General features: G+C 41.1%; 2 protein-coding genes and 2 non-coding genes across 4 annotated transcripts; 3 read left to right on the top strand and 1 right to left on the bottom strand.

Annotated features, from left to right (window-relative positions):
* Nucleotides 1-8,768: 8,768 nt before the first annotated feature.
* Nucleotides 8,769-10,537, top strand: LOC117614139 (protein JINGUBANG). The gene has a single exon (XM_034342837.1). It carries the CDS (start codon nucleotides 8,986-8,988, stop codon nucleotides 10,273-10,275), a length of 1,290 nt encoding a protein of 429 aa, XP_034198728.1. The 5' UTR covers nucleotides 8,769-8,985; the 3' UTR covers nucleotides 10,276-10,537.
* A 6,879-nt stretch (nucleotides 10,538-17,416) lies between these two features.
* Nucleotides 17,417-17,488, top strand: TRNAT-UGU. Its single transcript has one exon. It is a non-coding gene; the product is annotated as a tRNA-Thr (tRNA).
* Nucleotides 17,489-18,461: 973 nt separating this feature from the next.
* On the top strand, nucleotides 18,462-18,599 carry LOC117616918. The gene has a single exon (XR_004584260.1). It is a non-coding gene; the product is annotated as a small nucleolar RNA snoR137 (small nucleolar RNA).
* Nucleotides 18,600-18,828: 229 nt separating this feature from the next.
* On the bottom strand, nucleotides 18,829-21,921 carry LOC117615497 (protein SIEVE ELEMENT OCCLUSION A-like). Its single transcript, XM_034344590.1, has 7 exons — nucleotides 21,613-21,921; nucleotides 21,313-21,441; nucleotides 20,776-21,227; nucleotides 20,594-20,694; nucleotides 20,364-20,503; nucleotides 19,781-20,272; nucleotides 18,829-19,688 (listed from the first exon to the last, which is right to left on the bottom strand). The coding sequence occupies exons 1-7, from the start codon at nucleotides 21,874-21,876 to the stop codon at nucleotides 19,035-19,037; spliced, it is 2,232 nt and encodes a 743-aa protein (XP_034200481.1). The 5' UTR covers nucleotides 21,877-21,921; the 3' UTR covers nucleotides 18,829-19,034.
* Nucleotides 21,922-25,002: the final 3,081 nt, after the last annotated feature.

Here is a 25,002-nt window from a genome sequence, read left to right on the forward strand (position 1 = left end):
AAATATATGGGTGAGCAAAAAGGGGGAAAATAACCCAACCAAAATAACCCAATCAAAGAATTAATAGCCCAACCAAAAGCCCAATATTTAATAAAACAGCCCACTTGCTTAAGAAACCACTTTGGCCCATACAAAAAAACCCAAGATAAGCCATAAAAATTTCAGCCCTTTGCTGGAAAAAAGATAGAAGCCACGTAGAGATCTGCAGAATCATTGAACAGAGCTGCTGGGAAGTGACAACACATGGGAATGGATCAAGTTCCAAAAACAAAACATCAGAGAAACCAAGGGATGTTAACATGCAAGCTGCCAGGAAGAGAGACTCTCTTCAAACCAACATACACACCCCAACTCCTTCCTATCAGACCTAGCTTTGGAAAAATGAAGAAAACAAGGAAAAAAAGATGGCTGAAAGTAGAAGTTATCCACTGAGACAGCTGCGGAAAAGGGGCCTTGAGCTCCAAAATTCCTAATTTTGTGCAAATAGATCTGGGAAGTCTTACCAAAATAGGAAGAAGTCAAGATAAGAAAGGAAAAGGGGAAGGAAACCTTGCTAAGTTGGGGAAGAAACCATTAGGGTTTCTTGGGGAATGGGGGTTTCCCGCAGCTATAAAAGAAGGTCCCCTCCACCTAGCAAAAACCAACCCAGGCTGAGAGAGCAAGCTCCCTCTCTTACTAGCAAAATCCAGTAGCCCTATTCACTCTTCTTCTTCGTTCTTCTCTGTTAACAGACTATTTTCAGAGTCAGTCAAGCTGCCGGAAGAAGTAATGCCCTTCCTTTAGCCCCTTTTAGCCAAGATCATCCTGCAAACCTTGTCTCCCTCATCTTAAACACTCCCATTTCTCCCTAGGAAGCCTTATTCTCCTCTTTGGTGCTCAACTCATGCTGACCTTGCTCCCATGCCACAATCTCCTCATGCTAAGCTAAAACTTTATCTGTAAGCAAGCATAAATTACCTATAAGCAGCCATCATTTTCGTTGGTGAAGATAACCAGAACACTTCCTAAGGCTTTACTGCCCTTTCGAAGTGCTTTTGGGGCTTAATTCTTGAACTCAGGCACAGGGGGCAATTCCAGTAATTTCTGCTTTACGGCAGCCCAGCCCATTTGCAGCTGCCGGAAGAAAAAGACCCCCACAATTACATAATATCTGTACAAAAGGAAAGAAATATAATCCTAATAAACTATGAAATAAATATCCTAATTAAGCTAGGATCTCGCTAACACTCCTCCTCAAGTTGGAGCAAAGATGTCATGCATGCCCAACTTGTCAAGCGAGTTGAGAAAGACCGTAGTAGACACAGCTTTCGTAAGAACATCTGCCAATTGATACTCTGATAATATAAATGAAAAATAAATAATTTCAGCATCCAACTTCTCTTTAACAAAATGTTTATCAACCTCCACGTGCTTTGTACGATCATGTTGCACAGGGTTATGTGCAATTGCAATTGCAGCTTTATATTCAAAATACAAATCCATGGGTTTATGGGGTCCAAACCCAAGATCTCTCAACAATCTTCTCAACCATAGTAACTCGCACACACCTTGAGCCATCCCACGGTACTCGACCTCGGCATTAGATCTAGACACCACTTTTTGCTTTTTACTCATCCAAGTAACAAGATTACCACCAATAAATGTGAAATACCCAGACGTAGAACGTCTATCAGTGACTGAACCAGCCCAATTAGCATCCGTGTACCCTTCCGCATTTGTATGACCATACTTGCAAAACATTAACCCATTTTCAGGAGTTACTTTTAGATACCTCAAAATACGCATCACAGCACTCATATGATCTTCACTAGGAGAATGCATAAACTGACTCACTACACTCACTGCATATGCAATATCAGGACGTGTATGAGATAAATAAATCAATTTCCCCCAAGTCATTGATAATGCTCTTTATCTGTAGAGACTTGATCATGATACAACCTCAACTTATGATTCTGTTCACTAGGGGTATCAATTGGTTTACAATCCAACATTCCAGTCTCTGCAAGTAAATCCAAAATATAATTTCTTTGAGGCAGAAAGATACCATGTTTAGATCTAGCAACTTCAATCCCAAGAAAGTACTTCAAATCACCCAATGGCTTCATCTCAAACTCGAAACCAGATACTTCTGAAGATTATGCATTTCTGCCTGATCATCTCCAGTCACAATCATATCATCAACATAAATAATTAAAGCTGTCAATTTACCTTTATGACGCTTTAGAAACAAAGTATGGTTTGAGTACTCTGCACATACCCAAATTTCTTCATTGATGCTACAAATCTCCCAAACCACGCTCTTGGAGACTGCTTTAATCCATATAAAGACTTCCGCAACTTACACACAACACCCTCCTTAGAGGTTACAAGAATACCAGGAGGGAGATCCATGTAAATCTCCTCCTTGAGGTCACCATGTAGAAACGCATTTTTGACATCGAATTATAATAAGGGCCAGTCACGGTTAGCAGCCAGGGACAATAGTACACACACAGTATTGAGCTTTGCCACTGGAGCAAAGGTCTCCAAATAATCCACTCTATAGGTCTGAGTATAACCCTTTGCTACCAATCTAGCCTTGTAACGGTCAATAGAACCATCAGCTTTATGCTTCAAAGTAAACACCCATCTGCATCCAACAGCTTTCTTCCCTCGTGGCAAAAGAACTAAATCTCATGTTTTATTCAAATTCAAGACATCTATTTCAACATTTATGGCATTCATTCATTTGGGGTTAGATAAGGCATCTTGCAACATAGTTGGCACACATACACTAGATAATTGACACAAATATGATGCATATGACTTAGACAAACCATGAGTTGACACATAATGGCTAATGAGATATTTAGACTTGGCATGTATATCAGGAGAATATTGTACTTTAGGTTTCTCACGAGTGGTGGTTCGTGGGGGTAACTGATAAGTTGACACAGATAGATCATTAGAAATTACCTCACTTGAATCACTATCACGAGTAGATTGAGGCACTGGCAAGGCAGAGGGGGGTATTGCATCGAACTCATCCATACAAGAATCACTGTCATTATTTTCAAATACAGGCGACTTGTCACTTGCTCCAGTGTGACCGGTCGTTTCGACACCGAGAGCACCTGCTTCATCTCCAGATATGGGCGACCGGTCGAGTTCCAAAGGACGAAGTCGTTTCTTTATAGAGACCACAAGTTTCATATTCAGATATGGGCGACCAGTCACTTGCTTCAGTGTGACATGTCGTTTCCTTCTCGAGAGTAGTATCTTCAAACACATCATTCTCCAATCCAAGACTCTCTAATTCACTCCCCTTGAATTGGAGAGGAGTGTCACACCCAGGACCGGCTCCGCCGTAGCAAGATATTGTCCGCTTTGGGCCTGGCTACATTCTCACCAGCCCGCACGGTTTTGTTTCTGGGAGCTCACGAAGCAACTTCCCGGGGTGGTCACCCATCCTGGGATTGCTCCAGCCTCCAACTCGCTTAACTTCGGAGTTCCTACGAACCCGAAGCCAGTGAGCTCCCAAAAGGCCTCCTGAAGGTCAGAGTGGCGCAGCGGACTGGCCCACCTCCACCAAGCAAGATATTGTCCTCTTTGGGCTGGGCCGACGCCCCCCTCAAGGATTTGTTCCTGGGCCTGGCTACGTTCTCACCAGCGCCCAGAAGGCCTCCTCTAAGTTTCCATACTGCCTAAGCAGATTTCCACACTAGCAGGATATTGTCCGCTCTGGGCTGGGCCGACGCCCCCCTTCACGGATTTGTTCCTGGGAGCTCACAGAGCAACTTCCCAAGGTGGTCACCCATCCTGGGATTGCTCTAGCCTCCAACTCGCTTAACTTTGGAGTTCCTACGACTCCAAAGCCAGTGAGCTCCCAAGAGGCCTCCTACTAGATGGATGCGAGGTGTGCCATATAAGGCACATCACCCCCTCTCCGTTTGGTCGATGTGGGATCTCACAAGGAGGGAAAGACATAATAGGACACTTCTTCATAGAAAGTCAAGTCCAAAGTAACATGCACCTTCTGGGTAGGTGGATGATAGCACTTATAACCCTTATGAGTATAAAAGTAACCAATAAAGACACATCACAGAGCACAAGGATCAACTTTACTCCTTTGATGAGAGTAAACATGATCATAGGCAACACACCCAAAAACTTTTGGGGGCAACTTGGATACTAAGACAGAGGAAACATGGTCACCAAACACATCATGTGGAGTCTTGAAATCAAGAACCCAGCTAGGAGCACGGTTAATCAAATGGGTAGCAGATAAAACAGCATGCCCCTAAAGATGATGGGGAACAGACATGTCCAACATAAGGGAGCGGGCAACTTCAAGTAACTGACTATTCTTGCGTTCAGACACACCATTCTACTGAGGAGTAAATAGGGTTGTCTTTTGGTGAATAATACCTTGAGCACAGAAGAAAGATGTCAAAGTGTTATTCACATATTCGCCTCCGTTATCAGTCCAGAATACTTTGACCTGAGCATGAAACTGAGTAAACACCATAGTACAGAACTCTGGAAGGATGGAAGCAACATCATGTTTATTTGTCAACAAGAAAACCCAAGTGAGTCGAGTACAATCATCAATAAATATGATGAACCAACAAAATCCTTTCGAAGTAACGCGAGCCGGACCCCACACATCAGAATGCACTAAATCAAAAGGTTTTTAAGCTTTACTGTCACTCAAAGGAAATATAGTGCGATGACTCTGGACCAAAATACATGTCTCACACTTAAAACAGGACTCATCACAAAAGCGGAATAAAGATGGAAACAGACACTTAAGGCAGCCAAATGACGAGTGTCCCAAGCGATGATTCCATAACCAAATTTGTTGTTTGTCTTTGACACTACAACTTTGAACAGTATTAACGACACGATCAAGAACTGGTGCAGAGGACAATGTCAAATAATATAACCCCCTTATCCGTTTACCATGCTCAATCGTCTCGTGAGTCTTGAGATCCTGAAAAAAGCAATGCGTAGGATAGAAAGTAGCAGAAGCATTAAGTGTATCAAGTAATCGACCAACAGATAACAAGTTACAATGGATATTGGGAAATAGTAACACACGAGACAATGACAGAGTAGGAGTGAGAAAGATTGTGCCCTCACTAGTAATTGGAGAGGGCAAGCCATTAGCACTAGTTTGATCAGAAGCACCAGTGTCAATTATCCAAGTATTGAGCCAGTACCTGGAATAGAATCAGAAACACACAAATTTGTAAAGGCAACAGCAACAACAACAACATCAACAATAGAGTTATCACCCATGATTGTGGCAGAAACTCAACAGATCACAGCAGAGTATACAACGGAACATAGCAGAGGCACAAATACGGCAGATGCACGAAGACAGGAATGGCACAAACACAGTCGATGCACGAACACTACAACACAACACACAAACCCAGGATGGTACACACGGCACAGGTAGAGAAAAAAATATGGGGATAGAACACGGGTGGGCACAACAAGCAGGTCACCAAAAAAGTTGGCTCTGATGCCAAGTCAAAAAATATGGGTATAATATTTTTCAGGTTGTATTTCATTCTCCAAAAAAATGTATTTATAGTACAAGGATGTAACCCTAGTAGGGTCAAACTATGAAACAAGATAAAATCTTAATTACATAATATCTGTACAAAAGGAAAGAAATATAATCATAATAAATTAGGAACCGATCACGGTAGTCATAATGGCCATTCCGATAGGTGTCGAACGGTAACCGGTTGTCATAGATCGGTGCGGTAACCGAACCGAAAACAGCACTAGTACAATCAGTTAAAGAATCATTTAAAGTCAATTATTTCATCTGTGTAGTGGATATGGCCTTTTCTTCATTAAGGAGTAGATTTGAACAAATGCAAACATATGAATGTATTTTTTGGTTCTTGTTTAATTCAAAGAAGTTAACTTCATTGGGTGATGAGGAATTGAAAAATTGTTGTGTGAAGCTTGAAACTACTTTAAGAAATGGTGAGTCTTCTGATGTTGTTGCAAGTGATTTGTTTTCAGAGTACAGGTGCTGCAATTGCTTTTACCAGCAGCAGTAAACACAACACTTGAAATTGTAGAGTTTGTAAAAGATATGAACTATTTTCCAAATATTTTGATTGCCTATAGAATACTATTGATTGTACCTGTGACTGTAGCATATGTAGAAAGAAGCTTTTCTAAATTAAAATGATCGAAATCTTACTTGAGGTCTACCATGTCACAAGAAAGGCTAAATAGGCTAGCAATTTTATCTATTGAAAAGGAGAAGTTAAAAAAGCTTGAATTTGAAAGCATCATCGAAGATTTTGCTTCTCAAAATGCAAGAAGAAAATCATTTAAATATTACTTTTTTAGTTGTGATTTTGTTGTTTTTACCTTATCTTGCATTTGGTGATGTTGATGTTTTGCTAGTTGCTGAGGATGCAAATAGATTTTAAGTGGGCTGCTATTGTTTGCTTTGGCTATTGAGGATGCAAAGACATTTTTGTTTTGCTAGTTGTTGGGCATGCGAAGGGATTTCAAGTAGTCAGTTGCTGCTAGCTTTGGCTATTGAGGATGAAAATACATTTTTGTTTTGTTGGTTGCTGAGGATGCAAAGAGATTTCAAGTAGGCTGCTGTTGTTTGCTTTGGCTATTGAGGATGCGAGGACATTTTGTTTTACTGGTTGTTAAGGATGCAAAGGGATTTCAAGTAGATTGATATTGTTTTGCTTTGGCTATTGAACATGCAGAGAAATTTTTGTTTTGCTGGTTGCTTGTTGCTGAATGAAAAAGAACTTATTAAATTGTTGCAAGTATTTAGTTTTTTATACCATGTAGCCTTTTATTCTGAATTTTTATATATTGAAGTCTGAATTGATATAATTTATTTATCTTGAATGTTAAATTTTTAATTAATTTAAACAGATTAGATCTTGATTGAAAATGAAAGTGGGTTAAATTTAAATATATAAGAGCCTAATTTTTATTTTTACCCTTGACCCTGAAAATTTCAGGACGGGCACTGTGCAACAGTTAAATCAAATATCACAAATATGAGTGGGAATTTGATCAGTTAATTAATATCTTGGTTTACAATTCATCCCACAATAATCTTACCGACCAAAGCCCACTAGTACTTGGAAGAATTAGAGTGGAGACGGCGGCTAACAGTCCTGTCTTGTCCTGTCTTGTGAGGATGTGAGATGGAAAGACTTTCTCGGTAATGCCCGTCACATGATTTGACATAAAGCTCTAATGCCACTTTTTAACTCCACAGCCTAAAAGCCACGGCTATTTCTTAGAATGATTTGATTAACCTGCTGCCACTAATTGTTACACTCCAAGGGGACAATTCAAGTTTAATCAGTTAATTAGATGCTAAAAAGGAACTAATTAAGCAGATATTCGTTGATCTTATTAGTTTGGCATGAGAAGCTATAGATGAAGACAATAAAAGGAATCTACTTTGCTATAAATCGATCCATATACACTGCCCATGGTCAAACAAAAAATATTTTGACTATTTATAATCTGTTACCAAACATAAGATAAGAAAGTTGGTTTGCTAAAACATGGCCAAGAAACTCATAAATAGCTTCAGCTCCTACTCCTACTTCTCCTAGGGTTTATCTCTCTCATATATGATATCAACGGAATTTAGTTAGTGAAAAAATGTATTGAGTTGCAAACAAGAGGTCTTAAATTTCAAACCTCTATAACGTCATTTGTGTATTTGTGTGGGAAATTTCCTTCCGTTCTAACTTTGATTATGACTTGTACTTCAAAAAAAAGAAAACTATATGATGGATTGTGAAACAATATGGCAGGAGAATATTCACAAAACATTTTTTTAAAAAAAATTTAAAATTTTGAGTACTAATATTTACCAAACTTTCAGCAAAACAAGAAGATGCATCCACTTGGTTTTGAGCATATAGAGAAGGGATCTTGGCGCTCTAATTCTTGCTACAATTGACTCATATTTTGTACTGTAATGGGTCAACCCTTTGCAAAAACGATATCACATTTGCAAGTGGGCTATTAATAATTGTGGACTATATTCTAAGCAATGAGTCAGCAGATGATAAAACATGATTAAGAAAGAAACTAATTTATAATTTGAATTTTCCATACTTAGTACTCCAACCGTATAATGTATATATAGTGACTTTGTATTTTCTTGTATAGTGACTTTCGTTCAACCCAAAGTTTCAAACATTGATGAAACCTACTGCATATTATTATAAACTTTATTCGGTCTCAGTTGAAGTAGATGTATATGTCCTCTACATTAAGGCTCTAACTAAATTCTTGAAGCATCTATGAGGTTGTTCGTATTAATGTCATAATAAATCATTTAAATTGTATATCAATTTACTTATTTCTATTTTGAATATTGCTCGACTCTTTACCTGTAAAGAGTCATTTTTTCTTACAGACAAATTACAGGAGAAATAACGCGAGAACATGACTGTAATTTATGTGCAAGAAGAATGGCTCCTCAAGGATTTTCCTCTAATTTTACGTCATTAGCATGATCATGGTGACAGCTCACGCACAAACTGGATAACCGAAGCCAACTTGGGCGGAGCAGACCCAGTTTTGACTAGCAATATCTCGCTTTACGGCTTTAGCATATTCTTTCTCCTTTTAAAGCCCCCAAAGATGACAATCGGCAAAGCCAGCCTCTTCCTTGTTGTCCCCAGTCGTATTTCGTATAATTCGGTCTGTAAAGCTAAGCAAGATGGACCCCACTTCCTCATCCCCTCTAAAACTACCAAACTAGCCCTATCGGCAAACTCGTCCTTTGTGAACCTCTGAGCTTCGTACCAAGTTTCTATTTTCTCATTCCCCACCTCTACGTGGCACCACCACCCTCCAAAGTCCAAAATTTCCTTTCTATATAAAAACCACACACAATGCTCCACTCAGCTTTTCTATCGGCCGAGTCAGTGTCACAGTCTCTCTATCTCCAAAGCCGGCAACGGCATCATCATGAGGGTCCAATCATGGCTAGCCATCTGCTCCACAACTCACGACTCAATCATTCCCTTCTCTAAAACCGAGCCATCGCCGTCGTCTCGACCGAAACTCGGAGGTTCTGATACCAGCAGCTCCTCCGATTTTCCCAGTACCAGTACTAGCGACACCTCCAGTAGCAGCCTCCAAAGCAATCTCTCCCTCCAGACGCTGCCATCTCTCCCCTCCCTCCAGAAGCTCTCCCCTCTTGACGCCCTCGACCTCTCCGTCTCCCACCTCTGCTTCACCACTCTCACACCCCGACAGCCCTCTCTCCCGATCACCTGCCTCGCGGTGCACCGCGACCTTCTGTACGCCGCATCGGGCCACGAGATCAACATCTACGATCGAACTGCCTGCACGCATCTCGAGTCATTCAGCGCCCGCGATGCCGGTTCAGTTAAGGCCGTTAGTTTTTCTGAAGGCAAGGTGCTCACTTCGCACCAAGATTCTAAAATTAGAGCCTGGCAGTTGACGACGGCGACTAAACGGCACAAGCTTTTAACCGTCCTCCCAACTGTTACAGACCGCCTGCGCCGTTTCGTCCTCCCCAAGAACTACGTCACCATCCGCCGCCACAAGAAACGGCTCTGGATCGAACACGCTGATGCCGTTACCGGCATCGCCGTTAATAACGGCTTGATTTACTCCGTTTCCTGGGACAAGAGCTTGAAGATTTGGCGGGAGACCGATCTCCGCTGCGTTGAGTCCGTTAAGGCGCACGAGGACGCCGTGAACGCGGTAGTGGTCTCGAACGACGGGACGGTATACACTGGGTCGGCGGATCGCCGGATCCGGGTGTGGGCCAAACCATTTGGAGAAAAACGACACGTGCTGGTGGCGACTTTGGAGAAGCACAAGTCAGCGGTGAATGCTCTGGCCCTAAACGACGACGGATCGGTGCTGTTTTCTGGGGCTTGTGACCGTTCAATCTTGGTGTGGCAGAGAGAGGACAGTGCGAACCACATGGCGGTGACGGGGGCGCTGAGAGGGCACGGAAAAGCTATACTGTGTTTAATCAACGTCGGGGACATGTTGTTGAGTGGGTCCGCTGATCGGACGGTCAGGATGTGGCAGCGTGGGGGAGACGGGAGTTTTAGCTGTTTGGCGGTTTTGAAGGGGCACGTGAGGCCGGTGAAGTCGTTGGTGGCGGTTGCGGACGGTGGTTCAAACGGTTTCGTTTCAGTTTACAGCGGGAGCTTAGACGGAGAGGTGAAGGTGTGGCATGTGTCGATTTCGAATGGGAACAGTGAGAATATTAATTAATCCAGTGTGTGAGTTGAAAATGTAAGAAAAGAATTACGTACAGCAAGTACCATACAATCTACTGCGGCAGTAGCCCCGCCGCAGTCAAAGATCATTATCTGATTTTTTTTTTTTTTCCGGATGTGATTTGCTAGATTTTATATATTATTTCTGGTGAAGATGTGATTTGTTAGATATGTAGATACCATATATAATCATTGATTTGTTTAATACAGACTTGTTTTGGTACGTTGATTAAAGATTTAGAAATGTGAAATATTGCTGTAGCTCCTCCCTCTCTCTCTTCCTTCTACTAGTATTGTTGTTCATTGTTGTATGGATGTAACAGATGATGACTTTTGTGATTTCCCTAATATATCTAACGAAGAAGATGTCATCACTTTATTTGATCGACTGAAAGAAGAATATTATATTCAGTATTTAATGGGAAGAAGAAGAGAGAGCAAGTCCTCAGCAGATGAAGACAAAAAACAACTTTGTGAATTCCATGTGCTTTGCTGCATAACACCCTCCAACTTCCAAGAAGGCTCCCTTAATTATACAACTTTGATTCCATAATAAAAACAGATTAACAAGCATACGGCGTGCATTTCTATGCCAATCCAAGTCCATGCATTGTGCCTTAATTTGTTTCCACGCATTTAAATGAAATTAGTACACTTGCACGTCATTACTAATTAATTAGGGGATATATACAGAAAGTAGACGCGGGCAAGGCAAGTTGTTCAGGGTGCTGAGGTCACTCTCATTGCACCCAAGTTCGGATCTCCTTTTTTATGTATTAGAGTAATTTTTTAGACTAGTGTTTGTATAAATAAAATAATAAATGAAGAAAAATAATTTTGTTTCAGCCTTTGATGCTAAGGTAGTGGTTGGTAGAGCGGTTCATCAATGTCGGTTTCTTAAATACAATGGTACTGGACAAATTCCCAAAGTATATCATTTTCTCCTTTGTCCTATCGAATAATGAAAATTAGTAAATGCGAGCTGTCTCCTCATTATCTCTGAAAAGAAGGGCGATTTAAACAGCACCAATTTGAAGCAATTAATTTATATTGAAACTAAATTAAGAATTAGTTACTAGAGGACAATCCTCCATTTTAAATCATTATCGACGACTAATGTGGCTTGATTTAAATTCCTAGTAATTAACAACGCAATGCATTTTGAATTGGATCATGTAGATCAATAGTAATTATGAGATTTTGAGCCTCTGCATTTAGTTATCGTGCAATTCATAAAATTTAGTCTACTCCAATAATCTAATGGTTCATATTATACTATCAGATTAATCTAATAGACAAGATTTTATGAAATTCACCCAAATGCATGATGGATTAATGGAGTGGACCAACTTAATAATCCTCACTATCAAATTGCCAACTTGCGCCCTCATCCATTTTTCCCTTTTTCATTACTGTTTCAATAAAAATATCAAGCAGATGGTTCTCGTAGACAATGACATAAAAAAATGAAAGCCAAAAACACGATGGTAAGGCTCTCCACTATAGAATATGGATAATCAAGAAATTCTTTTTAATTGTTTGAAATTCTTATCCATAAGCGTAGCCATGAGGTCCCAACAGTATACAAAAAGCAGCCTTATAGTATTCTTTTTTGTTTTGGTTTTTGGTTTTTTGAACCTTGCATGCAAGGAAAGGAAACAGGTCACGGTCTCTTTCAATCAAGCTCTCTCATATGTGAAAACTATCTGCTGTCTGTCTGCAACAATCCACCTTGGTATTATTTAATATGGGGGACATCAAATTATAGAAACAAAGAAGAAAAACACATAAACAAAGACATGAGAAGAAAACCTGTTGTGATATTTATTGCAAGCGCACAATTTGCACAAGTAATATAGTGATGAGTGAAGTGTCGTTCTTATGAATAGTGATTTAATTTACCAAGTACCGATTGTGATTAACCCAAGACTTTATTTGAACAATTGATGATGAGATTTGATTGATTAATTAACTAAAACAATGAATAAAAACAAGCGTAGAAAAATAAAGTAGTGAGATTCAAGTTATGAGAGCACTAGAGCTTCCGATTTCACCATAGCCCATTCTACCCAATTCTCTTAGCATGTTAATCCTAATTATTCTCCATGTTGACAATTGATTTTCCCTACTTTATTCGATACTCCATCCTTGGTTATACCAAAAGTATTCTTATTACCAACCCACTATATCCCTAGTAATGGAATTAAGATAATAAGAACACATTAAATTTCTTGAAAAATGTACAAAACAACCACATAAGTCATGACAAACATCCCTGTCTAATCATGTAACTCATGGCATCTATTACAAGAAGCAACCCCAAATTGGATATTCCTATCGTCAATTTAGCATCAAAACAATTAAATGTTGGCCAAACATTCAAAGCATTAAGCATGGTAATAGATACTCAACATGGAAAAATACTTGGAATTAACATTGACTAAAGTAATTGAGTATTCATGGCTAGGCTACATCGTAGCCCTAGCAAGAAGAAATTAGTTCATGACAACTTTAATAAAAACCATGATAAATAATATCATAGGAAAGAAGTAACCAATTGAAGATTTGATCTCTGCACGATAGCAAGTCTAGCTCCAGGTTGTCTTCTTTGTCTCTCTAAAACTCTCTCTCTCTCCTTTGAGTGTTTTGGCTATGAGTATGAATGTGTAGGAATTTTAGGGTAGATGATGGAGGATGGATGATGGGTAATGGATCCTTTCAACAATGATCTAAACTCCCTATTTATAAAACTCCTAGAAATCCTACCTAAGGAATAATTACAATTGTTATAAAAATAGGATTTCTTCTAAAATAAGGTCTTCTTTATTTCTCCTTGTTTGACTTGATAAGACTTGCACCATTTTGAACTAGGAAATTTGACAACATTCCTTGCAACAAAAGGAATGACTTGGCTTCTTTTTAATTGATCTTCATCTTCTTGCCTTTTTTAGCACACTTTCTCATAGTTCACAATTCCTTCACAAATCTCACAAAACCAATTAAAAACAACTAATTTAATCCAAAAAATTAATAAATAAATAAACAAAAGAGGCATAAAATATATATAAAATATATACTTATCAAAACCCAAACGTGAGCTTGGGTTTCATTCAAAAGACATCTCTCTAGTCAATGTTTTCTGCGCTTTTGATTCAGTTTCAGAGTTGACCAATATAATTGTTGAAGGGTCAAATTCACTTAAGATCTGGTTTTCAATTTTTATAGTCAAATTAATGCACTGCAGAAGGCACTAGCTTGTTTGACTACGTTAACAGGTCATATATAGCCAAGCCTATTAGAGGACATCGTGTGACCAAGTAAGTTGGGGCATTCATGTACCGATTCGATTAGGTTGACTACCTCAGGTTTACTGTGAAGCACTAGTATACCGATTCGATCAAATTCCTGTCAGATCAAGTCACTTCATGCACTTAATACCAGTATGATAGCTGAAAGAGAGCACGTAATGCGTTTCACTTTCAAGCCAGGTGTCGTCTTACTTGGCCCTTGATAATCAGCATAGTCACTAGTGCCCATAACCATTCTCCGATCACAACATTGGAAATGGTTGAAGATCTCTCCTTTTGCTAGATTTAAGGAGAGATGGTCTCCCCTTCTCCCTTTATAAATACTCTTCACTTATATTGAGACAAGGAAAATAACCATTCTCACCGAGAAACTCTGTATCCATTTTGTAAGAACCCAAAACAAAATATCAAAAAGAAAAAAAATATCTAAAAAGGTAAGGAAAATATCTTTTAGCGAAATGACCAAATTGCCCTCGCATATTTTAATGGGGGAAAATTTGACTTTTTAATCGAGAAAGAATTTGGGAATTCTGCTTACGCCGTTGCATAGAGCACGGCGAAACGAGTCCGTAGACATGTAGTAGACCCGAATCGGAGTTGTAACGAAGGAGTTATGGTCAAAAGAGTCTCAGTGGCAGAACCGTAAATATTTCGAAGTTCAGTTTTTATAAACCCAGCTGCACTCTCTCGAACCATCTCGACCAGCCGACTTTAGAGAGCGATATCTCCCAACTCAGACCACCGTTTCAGGCAATACCAGTCCCAAACGAACCACCTCACTTCCCTCTATCAGCCCTGCCCTCCTTAGCCTCCATCCGCCACTGCAGTAGCCGGAAACTGCCACGAAACAGGCCGGGTCCGACAGTTTTTCTGAAAATTTGTGGGAGCTCGTTCTCCTTCGTTTCTCAACCAAATCGATCGAGTAAGGTATGGTTTTTGACCTATTTTTCGTGCTCTAGCTGATGGGTATATGGTCTTTGATCTATTTTAGCTCTAAGGGGTTCGTTTTTCGACTTGAAGTTTGGCCGAAACTTCGGCCCTTCGAAACTACCATTTCTGGTCACTTTTTGGGGGTAGTCCAAGAACAAAAGTGACTCCAAACGGGGTGTTTTACCTAGGGTAGGAGTTTGGAGTCTCGGTTCCACGATTTTTCGGCACACCCGAATCGCTTTGGACACCCGATCTGCCCCGCGCGTGTGGCGGCGCGTGGGTCAGGGTGGTGGCACGGCTCTGGCTAGTTTTGAGGTCCTCGTGTCGTCACGAGCGCGTGGGATTTCGCGGATCTCGATTCGGAGTCCGTTTGAGCCACGAACAGATTTTCCATATTGCGCGGTCCGTGGGTGCAGTGTCGTGTGATCGTTGGATCGCGCTGAATTTTGGATATGTCGGTCTGCGTGATTTCAGGATCGTGTAGGATTCGACGGATCGCGAATCGGAGTCCCGGATACTCCGGAATCGCGAACCCTGGGGCTAGGGTTAGGGTTTTAAGCGATAACGCGATTTTGGCCAATCCGACCGTCCGATTCGGACCAATTTCGCAGAACTTGGTTCCCGCCCTATGAGAAACTTTCCGGGAATCTCAGATTGGCCATCGGAGACCGTGGCCCCACGGGGTCCCGGATCGGCCGATCGAGCAACTCATCGCTTATCGAGGTTCTGGGTCTCTTGAGGCCGGCCTAACTATTTAAAAAGCTGAGGCGGGGATAGGAATAACTGGAATAAGTGTTTGTATTTCTAGGAGCCGGGGGTAGGGTGTTTAGTTGAATTTCGTTTTATTCAGCAGTTTATTAATTTAATCTTTCGGGGTAAGCAGGCACCAGGAGCCCAACAGAAGTGCAAAAGAGACCTTCGAGGAGTCGAAGTAGCTCGGACCATCTGTGAGTGGACCTTCTTTCATAAATCAGATTTCATGATGTGCTTTTATATGAATTGATGTGCTTTTATATAAAATAGATTTTATAAATGATTTTATATAAATGAGTTTTATAAATGAGTTTATTTGAGTAAGATTCTTCATTCAGTCTTTGAGTAAGTTTTAATACGATTTTGAATATGATCAGTACAGTAATAATTCTATAAGTCGGTGCTGCTTATTTACCAGTTACAGAAACAGAGTTTGAGTTTTGAATCAGTTAAGACCGCAGCACAACTTGAGTTTTACAGTTATTATTCAGATATTTCTTTTTAAAAGGACTTTATTTTAAAACCACCTCGTACCCGTTTTTCTTTATGGTGATTACCCAGAGTCGGACCGATGTTTACGGACATCCAGTCCGATTATAGTTCAGTCAGTGCACTTGACTTGCCTCACGAGTTTCGGGGACGCTCGAACCGTGAGTGCCAGGATTTGCGGCTCGGCAGACTTGGTGTCCCGAGACCTGCCGGGATTGCGGCTCGGCTGACTCTGTGTCCCCGAGACCTGCCAGGATTGCGGATCAGGCTGACTACGGTCCCCGCATCCTGCCAGAGCGACTCGAGCTGACTTGGTGTCCTCGAGGAATCTGCCGGCAGATCAGGCTGATCATAGTCCCCTGATTTCGCCAGTTTGCGGCTCGGGTAAGTCTGTGTGACGCCCGAGACCTGCCAGGGAATTGACGGAAATGACAGGGGTACATACTGATGGTATTTTCAAAGGATTCTGAGTTTCTTTATTAAATGTTGATTTTCAGCTATTATAAATCAGTTTTTCTGATTTTTCGGACATAGATCCCTTTATATTTATTCAGCTATGAAAGGTCTGAGTACAGAGTTTCTATACGCGTTTGATTTCAGTAATTTTATGAAAGTTTTGAATTCAGTGGTTTTTGTATGAAACCTTCAAGCTTGAATATGACTGATATAGAATGCCTTGAATTGACTATGCGTGATGTAGAAAGTAAGTATTCAGTTTTATTTAGTTAAATTTCTTTTTTTTACAATGGGGGATATTATGTTTATGAGAATTGCTTTGAAGAACATTATTTTTGGTCCACTCACATTTTTCAAACTGTTTTTCGCCCCCAGGCCATAGAGGTACGCATGATCCACCACCGGGCCAGTCATAGCTTCGGCACCACCAAATAAGGTAGAGTTGTAGAAAATCCTTTAAACCTTGAACTTTAGGAAATGCTCTGATATCTCGTTGAAACTGAAAAATTGGAGTTGGGATTTTATTACTGGAAACATTCTGGCAGTTGGTGTGGATTAGTTGAATGTTTAACAGGTGAAAAGTTTTGGGAATGGTCAAAATACAGGGGAGCCTCTGCCGAATTTTCGGCAGAAGTCTAAGGGAATTTTAAAGAAGAATTGAAGCAAGAAGGGTAAAAAGGTCCTTTGTGCCCGACATTCGCCAGGTGTCGGACACGCACTGGACTTGGCTCGAATTCCAAAGTGGAAATTGGGTTGGGTCCTGTCACATTTCCCTATACTTCAAACCATCCTCTAACTTAGCCATCGAAGGGGGTTTGACTGGTATCACACCAGTTTCCCCTTTTCTGATAATCTAGCTACTTGAAGCGTGTAGATTATCCTGAAAGACCAATTCAACCCAACAACCCAGAATACGTTTTGGTCCTGACCCGAGTCAAACCCCAGTCCAACAGGATAACCATTCTCCCTATCGACAGACTAGATAGAGAACTACTGTCATTAATAATAATGCATGCAAAGAGAGAGAGTGAGTCTCAGTGAGAAGTTCCTAATTAATTTTAGTGTTACAGTGTTTGAATAAAACGGGCAATATGCTAAATGACCTAGCTTCAGCTTCAAGTCACCCACCAGCTAGTTAATTAGGTTTTAAGAAACAAATTAAAATTAAAATAGGTCAAAGTTCGCATACAGGATCAACAAGCCCCTATAGCTCAGTGGTAGAGCGTCAGTCTTGTAAACTGAAGGTCTGTAGTTCGATCCTGCATGGGGGCATCATTTATTTTTTACATTTTACATTTTACATTTTACATTTTACATTTTACTTGCCGGGCTTAACTTTACCTTAAAAAAGACCTCTGGTTGGCCTTACCAAAATGAATCCATACCCATAAAAGGTTATGGGCTATAACTAATCTATTCATATCCAATAAGACAAATTTTAGAAGTGACCAATTTAACTTCTCTAATTTACTTTTAATCTTTCAATCAATTCCATCCAAGTGTTCTTTTTGTTTGTTTGTTTTTTCTTTTGATTGAGCGATATCTAACAATGTCTAATCTGTGTGGAGGAAAATCGAACTCGAGTGCAAAAGATCAAGCGCATTGCCTTTGATCAATTGGCCTAACCCGATATGTTCCAAAGGTTTATTTTTATCGATACTTTTAAGTGACGGATGCAGTGATCAAATTTTGGGTATGTTTGAAAGTTCTCAAAACTTGTAGGCAATTCTGTTCCTTCTGCCACTAATATAAGTTTAAAATTTGGGTTCATCTCTCCAAAACTAAGCCCAACCTAATCATCCCCATAATTTAGTTGGGCCCATTGCAACATTACACAACTAAAGAAGAAGCCCAGACACACAAGAGCTCCATGGATGGCATTCTCGTTATATTATTAACATAGAGGGGTACGTTTATGCGTCCAATCCGCCAAGCGCTTCTATAAATCCCGCCCAACCAGTCCTCAACCCTAACGCCGCTCTTCCTCAATGTAAACATTTCGGCCTAGTTTATTTTCAGTAGAACTAGAACAAATTTAGGGGTTTATTTTTTCTGTCTCTTTCGAGTCGCTTTCGATAGGCGTTACGTTCATCGGCTGGTTTTCAAATCCAGAGGGACGTGTCAACGGAAGCGTAGATTGAAATTCGATCCCAACCCAATTTATCAAAAACAGCCTACGCATTGTAGTGTCGTTAATGGTTTTGGGCCGATTTGGGTCGTGACATTTTCGTCTGTAAATAAATTCGTTGCTTCTTATGGTGAACGCCCTGTAAATTTCGATCGGTTGGGGATGTTCAAGTTTCCGAAGCATAGATTAAAAATCACACCAGTATTAAACAGCACCGTGCGTTTTGCACTGTGCTACCTGTCTCCTGGTACAAATTTTAATTCTCTTGGATTAAAATTAAATAATAATTTTTGGGTTTTTGTTAATTTTGGAAATTTGTGAGCAGTGATGATTAACAAACCCTTGGCTGTAGTTATGATCTGGTCTTAGACAACCAGAAGCTGATTAGTAAGGGATATGTCTGAGCTCACTAGTCATTTCTTGTTTTCTTATCTCTGCTTGCAATAATTCTTCATCAGATCTCCAAGGATTTTTAATAAATTAATTTGCAAATGAAAGTGGTAATCAAATTTTATTGATACTTATAATAATAATATGGAACTGTAACAAGTAATGAATCACACACTAAGCCCCTGAAGCACCATGGATGCTATGCTAGGGACCTTTTAGAAGCTGTAATTATTATCAAAATAGTAGCAAAGTAGAAGCAGCAGGTGCAGCTGATGGGGCAGGGGTTGGGCGTGATTTCACTCAATCGGTGCAGCAGCGGAACATGGAAAACCTCTCCATGAGACGGCCGCATTCAGCGCAGGCCACCGTCTCTGGCATGATTCCGGTTGCAGGCAAAATAAGATTAGTGCAGTGATGGGGAGCTTGTTTGAACACTCCTTCTAGGTGTTCATTCAGCGCCGGAATGAACCCTCTGTCGGCTGCCCTAATCTTCCAGTCGGTAAACTCCTTCATGCTTTTCAACATATGGTCTCCATTGGCCTTAGCCATGTCAGCTGAGGGAATGCCGATCACAGCCCACCCACGGTCGCTCGATCCAAAGCTCAGCATTGATATGATCCCCTGCATTATAGGATCATTTTTCAAATTGTCTGTCTTGAAATGGGTTGTTGATTGCTCACTCAGAAGTTGTCCTTTGGATTGCCACATGCTCTCGAGACGAACCCAGAAGTACCAAATGGTGGTGTTCCACTCAAGAGCGTGGCTTAGATTCTCAGTTTGGATGATGTTCAGGATCTGCTTCGCCACTTTCTCCTTAGGCTTGCTCCTCCCCACGTAAAGCAATTCCAATGCAATCCCTGCTTCAAGAGCCACACTTTTTGCAGACTTTGTGAAGTTCCTGATCCACTCTATGTCCTCTCCACCGTACAAGCAAATGTACTTCCTATCTGTGATCTGAAATTGATACCAAATTTTTTTTGTCATGTTAGCTGACCAAATTACAAGTAACAGTTTTAGATATGCATATGATTGATGAGTATTTGTACCCAAGTAAATAAATTAGGATGTAAGTTATCTGCCAAAAGCTCAATCCTCCAGGTCTCTTCGTCCCAGAGCAATCTCTCTTTGGTGCTTGTGAAAGGGTAGGCCAGGCTTCCCCAAATACACATCATGTGAATAGCATTCTGGTGCACTATTTTTCCTTGAGGGTCCATGACAACTAGCAGAGGCTTCTTCACAAAGTTCCATTTCCTCTGGTCCCTGATGTACCGGACCACAATCGGAGACACCACCGAAGGGTGGAACACACTGTACCATTCCATATTATCTCTGAGGTTCTCAAATTGCTGGTACTTGGCTGCAGTCCACTCATCCGTGATTGGAACCCACACAATCTCGAACTGGCTCTCTGGCCTCCCCAGGTTCTGCCGTTTTTCCATGTACATGTTTTGGACAATCATGTACTCGTTCCCATGGACGACGTCTAGGTCACTGATGAACAGAATCACTACCTTCCTCTTGAGCACATCAATGTCAACCTGTTTCAATTTTTTAAAATGAATTGGGGTACAAACATTGCAAACTTGGTGGCTTCTAAATGAGAAGAGAGAGATAGATTTTAAAGCAAACCCTCTTCTTGTTGAGGCCGTCATAGAGAGCAGGCTGGTCATCCTTGTAAAACAAAACCCTTAGAGGCTTGCTGTTGTCAATGTGTGGTGATTCTAGAATGCGTGCAATTGCATTGAAAGCATCCTCGTCTTTGATCTTCTCTGCATCACATACCATTGATATCTAGTTAGCCACAAACAAATATACAGGACAAGCCATGTGCTCTGTTTTGTTTTTAGGGTAAGACTCACGGATGATTTGGTGTAATTTGTTGAGATTCTCCTGGAGGTGGTTGAATATGTTTTCGAGTTTATGGGCCAAAGATGATAGTTCCCATGCCTCTGTTACGTATCTGATACACCACGTGGTCAGTTGAGACAGTACAAACAGTTTCATTCTGGACCAGATTATAGCACATTATAAAACAACTTACTCTGGTTCGGAGCTTGTGAACCCCAAAAGTTGGGATGCAGCAACTACGATACTCCGAATTGTCCAGTAAACAGCAGTGGGGATATGAGCGGTGGAAGCTGCAGATTTGATTTCGGGGTTCAAATGGGGATCATTCTGAAGCTCTTGTAATTGAACAATGCTCTTTGTCACTTTGAGCACGGCCTTAACCAGATTGTTGTAGCCGTCAAATTTAGGCTTCAAGACTGTCCCAGCACGTTCCAATATCTCTTGCAATTGCTTAAGCTGTCCAACGGCTTTGGCCAGTGGGTTGGAGGTGTAGACCTGAGCCACAAGCCAAAATTCACCATCTTTCACAGCAAAAGCTCCCAAGGCAAGCACCACCTTTTCATCCCAATCATAGTTTTGCACAATGTCTAGTATATCCATGGTTGTCTTGTTTGCATCTTCCCCAGCCAGCGACTTGCATAATATCTGTCTCCCAATACATCAATCAACAAAATTTATATGCACATGGGTTATGTTATGGTGTTAAACTATCAATATGAATCTCACTTACCTCGCAAGAAATTGCATTAAACACGTGGTTTGGAACATCGAAGCTTTCACTGAGGGTGCTGAGGCTAGCATGGAGGGCCTTCTCATGTTCCAAAGCATCCCCGTGTGTAGCTGCCGGTACCGGTGTTCCCTAATTATAATACACAAACAAGGTCAACACAATACAACAGATGAGCAACATGTAAATAAACTGAATTGTCATCCAGCTAAGCTGCATATTCTTTGTACATATAATTAATCAACAGAGGTTGAAGAGCAATCAAGTGAAATGACACAAAATTACAATTAGGCATGAACGTACCGGCAGCACAATGGAGCCATGGGTGTCAGGTTTCATGACACGAGACAGAATGGCCTCAATGGTTTGGAGAATGTTCTTGACTGCAAGAGAAGACACCTCGTAGGGACGGTCATGAGACTTATCAGTGAGCAGAATTTGGTTCACCAAAGCACTGTCATCTGATGTTGACGAAAACTGACGACGGCCATCTCTGAGAGCCGGAGCACGAGCACGGTTGTCTCCTCTGCTTGCTGCAGTGAACTTACTCTGAGGTACAAGGGCCATTTGCAAAGGGAAGGCTCTAAGCTTATCTGAGAGGGGAAATTGGTAGAAGAGGAGAAATGGTTTGGGTTTAGGTGTAGCGAGCTAGTCCTTATATAGTTGATGCATGTTAACAGATAAAAAGCTGCTACCTTGCTTGCGTTGGGGTTTAAATCATAAAGTTTGGTTTCTAGCCTATATCAGTGGGAGAGAATATATATAGATACTGATCTTCGGATAAGGGGCTTCGGCTCTTGTCGCCATTCAAAATTTTTTTTCACCTTTACGAAACTCGAGTCCAGATATTCTTACTCCAGGAATATTTTTTGTTTGCTGCACCCAGTCGTGAGACACATGTTTTGTTCACAGTTACAGTTTACATTGAAGAGTTTGCCTCAAGCTACATCATTGAATGGTTTTTTTTTTTCCTTTCTGTTTTTCCTTTTACTATGCATGCTGTCCTCTTAGGATTCTTGAACATTGTTGTTTTGTTCCTTCTTTATTTAGATAGTTGGGCCTCATTTTGGACCTTATACTTCTGAGCTGAAACGAGATCTTGAATATCCACTCTCTTTGTTTAGACCCTCAATTTGGGCCTCATTCGGCATTTCCCGTTTTGGTCCGATTTTTCTCATGGTAAGGCTCCACATTTTCCAAGGCAAAAAATGGATGGAGGAAAAGTTTTCTTACAAAAGTGTGTGTATCGGATTTAGCCAAATAATTCCCCCAAAACAAAACTTTAGCCAAAGAAATAGGGTCAAGAATTACATATTACAATATCATCTATGGAAATATTTTTGCTCATCATTTTAATTTAAGGTGTAATGTAATAATCCAAAACAAAAATTCTTATTTAATTAGTAATTTATTTGGAGAAAAGACAATTTTGCCTTCGGAATATTTTATTAAGAAAAAGGTGACTTTTTGATCAAGAAGGAATTTGACAATTCCACTTACACCGTTGCGTAGAGCACGGTGAAATGAGTTCATAGACACGTAGTGGGCCCGAATCAGAGTTGTAACGAGAGAGTTATGGTCAAAAGAGTCTCAGTGGCACAACCGTAAATATTTCGAAGTTGGATTTATAAAAACAGCTCAGCCTTTCTCTCTCCTTGCGTGCGACCTCTCCCTCTCCTCGCCGCTGTGTCGTTTTGTCGCCTTCTAGGAAGTGTCGGCGCCGCCACAGGGCACCACCGGCCACGGGACCGGTGGCGATCAAACCGCCGTCGTCTCCCCTTCCTTCCCCGACCATTCTCCGCCTGCGGCACGACCGGTGCTGGCCGAAAAATGCGAAAAATCGACGAGAGCTCACCGAAACTTCACGGCCGCCAATCTCCCTCCTTCGGCCACCATTTTCGTCGACCCAGGTATGGATCTTGAACCTCTCGAGCTATTCTAGCTGCCTGTTGGGTAGGAATGGATCGATTCGTAGTGTAGCTATTAGATTTTTAAGTTTGAAATTTCGGCCGATTTTCGGCCTCCGTGATCGGCCACTTCCGGCCACTTTTTGGGGTAGGTCCAAGAACAACAGTGGCTCCAAATATGGTGTTTTACCTAGGGTAGGAGTTTGGAGCCGTGGTTTGAAGTTTTTCCGGCAAGGTGTAATCGCTTTGGACACCCATCGCTAACGGCGCGTGCTGCGGCGCGTGGGTGAGGGTAGTGCAGTGGCACTGTGTCTTGTTGCGATCCTCAGGTTGTCACGAGCGCATAGGATTTCGCAGATCTCAATTTGGATACCGTTTGAGCCCCGAACGGATTTTTCATATTATGCGACTTCTGGTTTCAATACTGTTGAACCGTTGGATCGCGCTCAAATTATGATATGTTGTTCCAAATAATTTCAGAATCGTGTAGGATTCGACGGATTGTGAATCGGAGTCCCGGATACTCCGAAATCGCGAACCCTGGGACTAGGGTTTGGAAATTTTATGATTTCACGATCGTGGTCAATCCGATCATCAGTTTCAGACCAAACTTGCAGGACATGGTTCCTTAAATGTGAGGAATTTAAAGGAACTCTCAGATTGGTAATCGGAGGTCGTGGACCCCACGGGGTTCCGTGTCGACCAATATGGAAGTTTATCGCTTAGTGAAGTCTTGAGTCTTTTCAGACGGTTTTAAACATCTGAAATGCCTAAGTGGACAAAAAATGACTTTAAAGTTAGTGCACGCACTTCTAGAAGTCGGGGGTCAGGGTTTTACTTAAAAATTTATACCGAGCAGTTTTATTAATTAAATATTCATGATGGTTTAACCAGGCACCCGGGACCAGGCAGACCCGCAGAAGAGACCTTCAGGAGGTCTAGCTAGCTCGGTCCAGGAGTGAGTGGACTTTCTTTCATAAATGATTTTATATAAATGATTTATATAAATGAATTTCATTATTTGATCTTGAATAAGTTTTTATTAATTGTGATTTTTCCTAGCATGCTTTGTGAAGTTAAATATCTTGTTTATATGCTGCTTAGTTGATTATGCTAAAGAGACATAGAAAGTAGAGTTTGAGATTTACATCTGTTCACCCGTTTTTGCGTTTACTCCAGTGATGGAAGGGCGAAGTTCCCCACTGGCTTGGAGACCATGTGTTGGTCAACAAGTCAGCTTTCTTTGGTGTGCGAGCGTGCCACTGTTAGCAATGTAAATTCTAGCAGACTTCTTTTAGAACAGATGACTTGCGCCCCAAGTTACTGACCTTTAAAACAAACGATTGTGAATTTGGGTGAGGAATATCTCCCAAGTAAGTTCTTTTCTTGCCTTAGACTGGTAAGGACTTTCACAATTTATCTCAGTATCAAACGGCTATTCTGGGCAGAAATATTTGATAGAAGTTGGACTGTTTTAGGCAGAATTGCCTTTTACAAGGCAATAAATATGCATGTCGACTCTAGGAAGGTTAAGAGATGACCGGAACTCCATTTCTGCTTGGGTGGGAGGTTCCAGTTTGGGCTGGACTAGACGCGCTTGTGTCGGTCCGTATTGCTTCGTGACTTCAGATGCCAGGCTGACCTGTGAATCGATACCAAAGTTCGATTTTGGCAGAGCTTTATGTTTTCTTCACGCTTCGTGAGGCCTTTGAGTGGGCAGAACTGCGGTTCCTTTAGTTTTGAAGGGGCAGAAGTGGCTGTTCTCGAGGGCTTGACGAACTAGGGA

The sequence above is a fragment of the Prunus dulcis genome, chromosome 1, assembly GCF_902201215.1.
Source record: "Prunus dulcis chromosome 1, ALMONDv2, whole genome shotgun sequence".
Taxonomy (NCBI): domain Eukaryota; kingdom Viridiplantae; phylum Streptophyta; class Magnoliopsida; order Rosales; family Rosaceae; genus Prunus; species Prunus dulcis.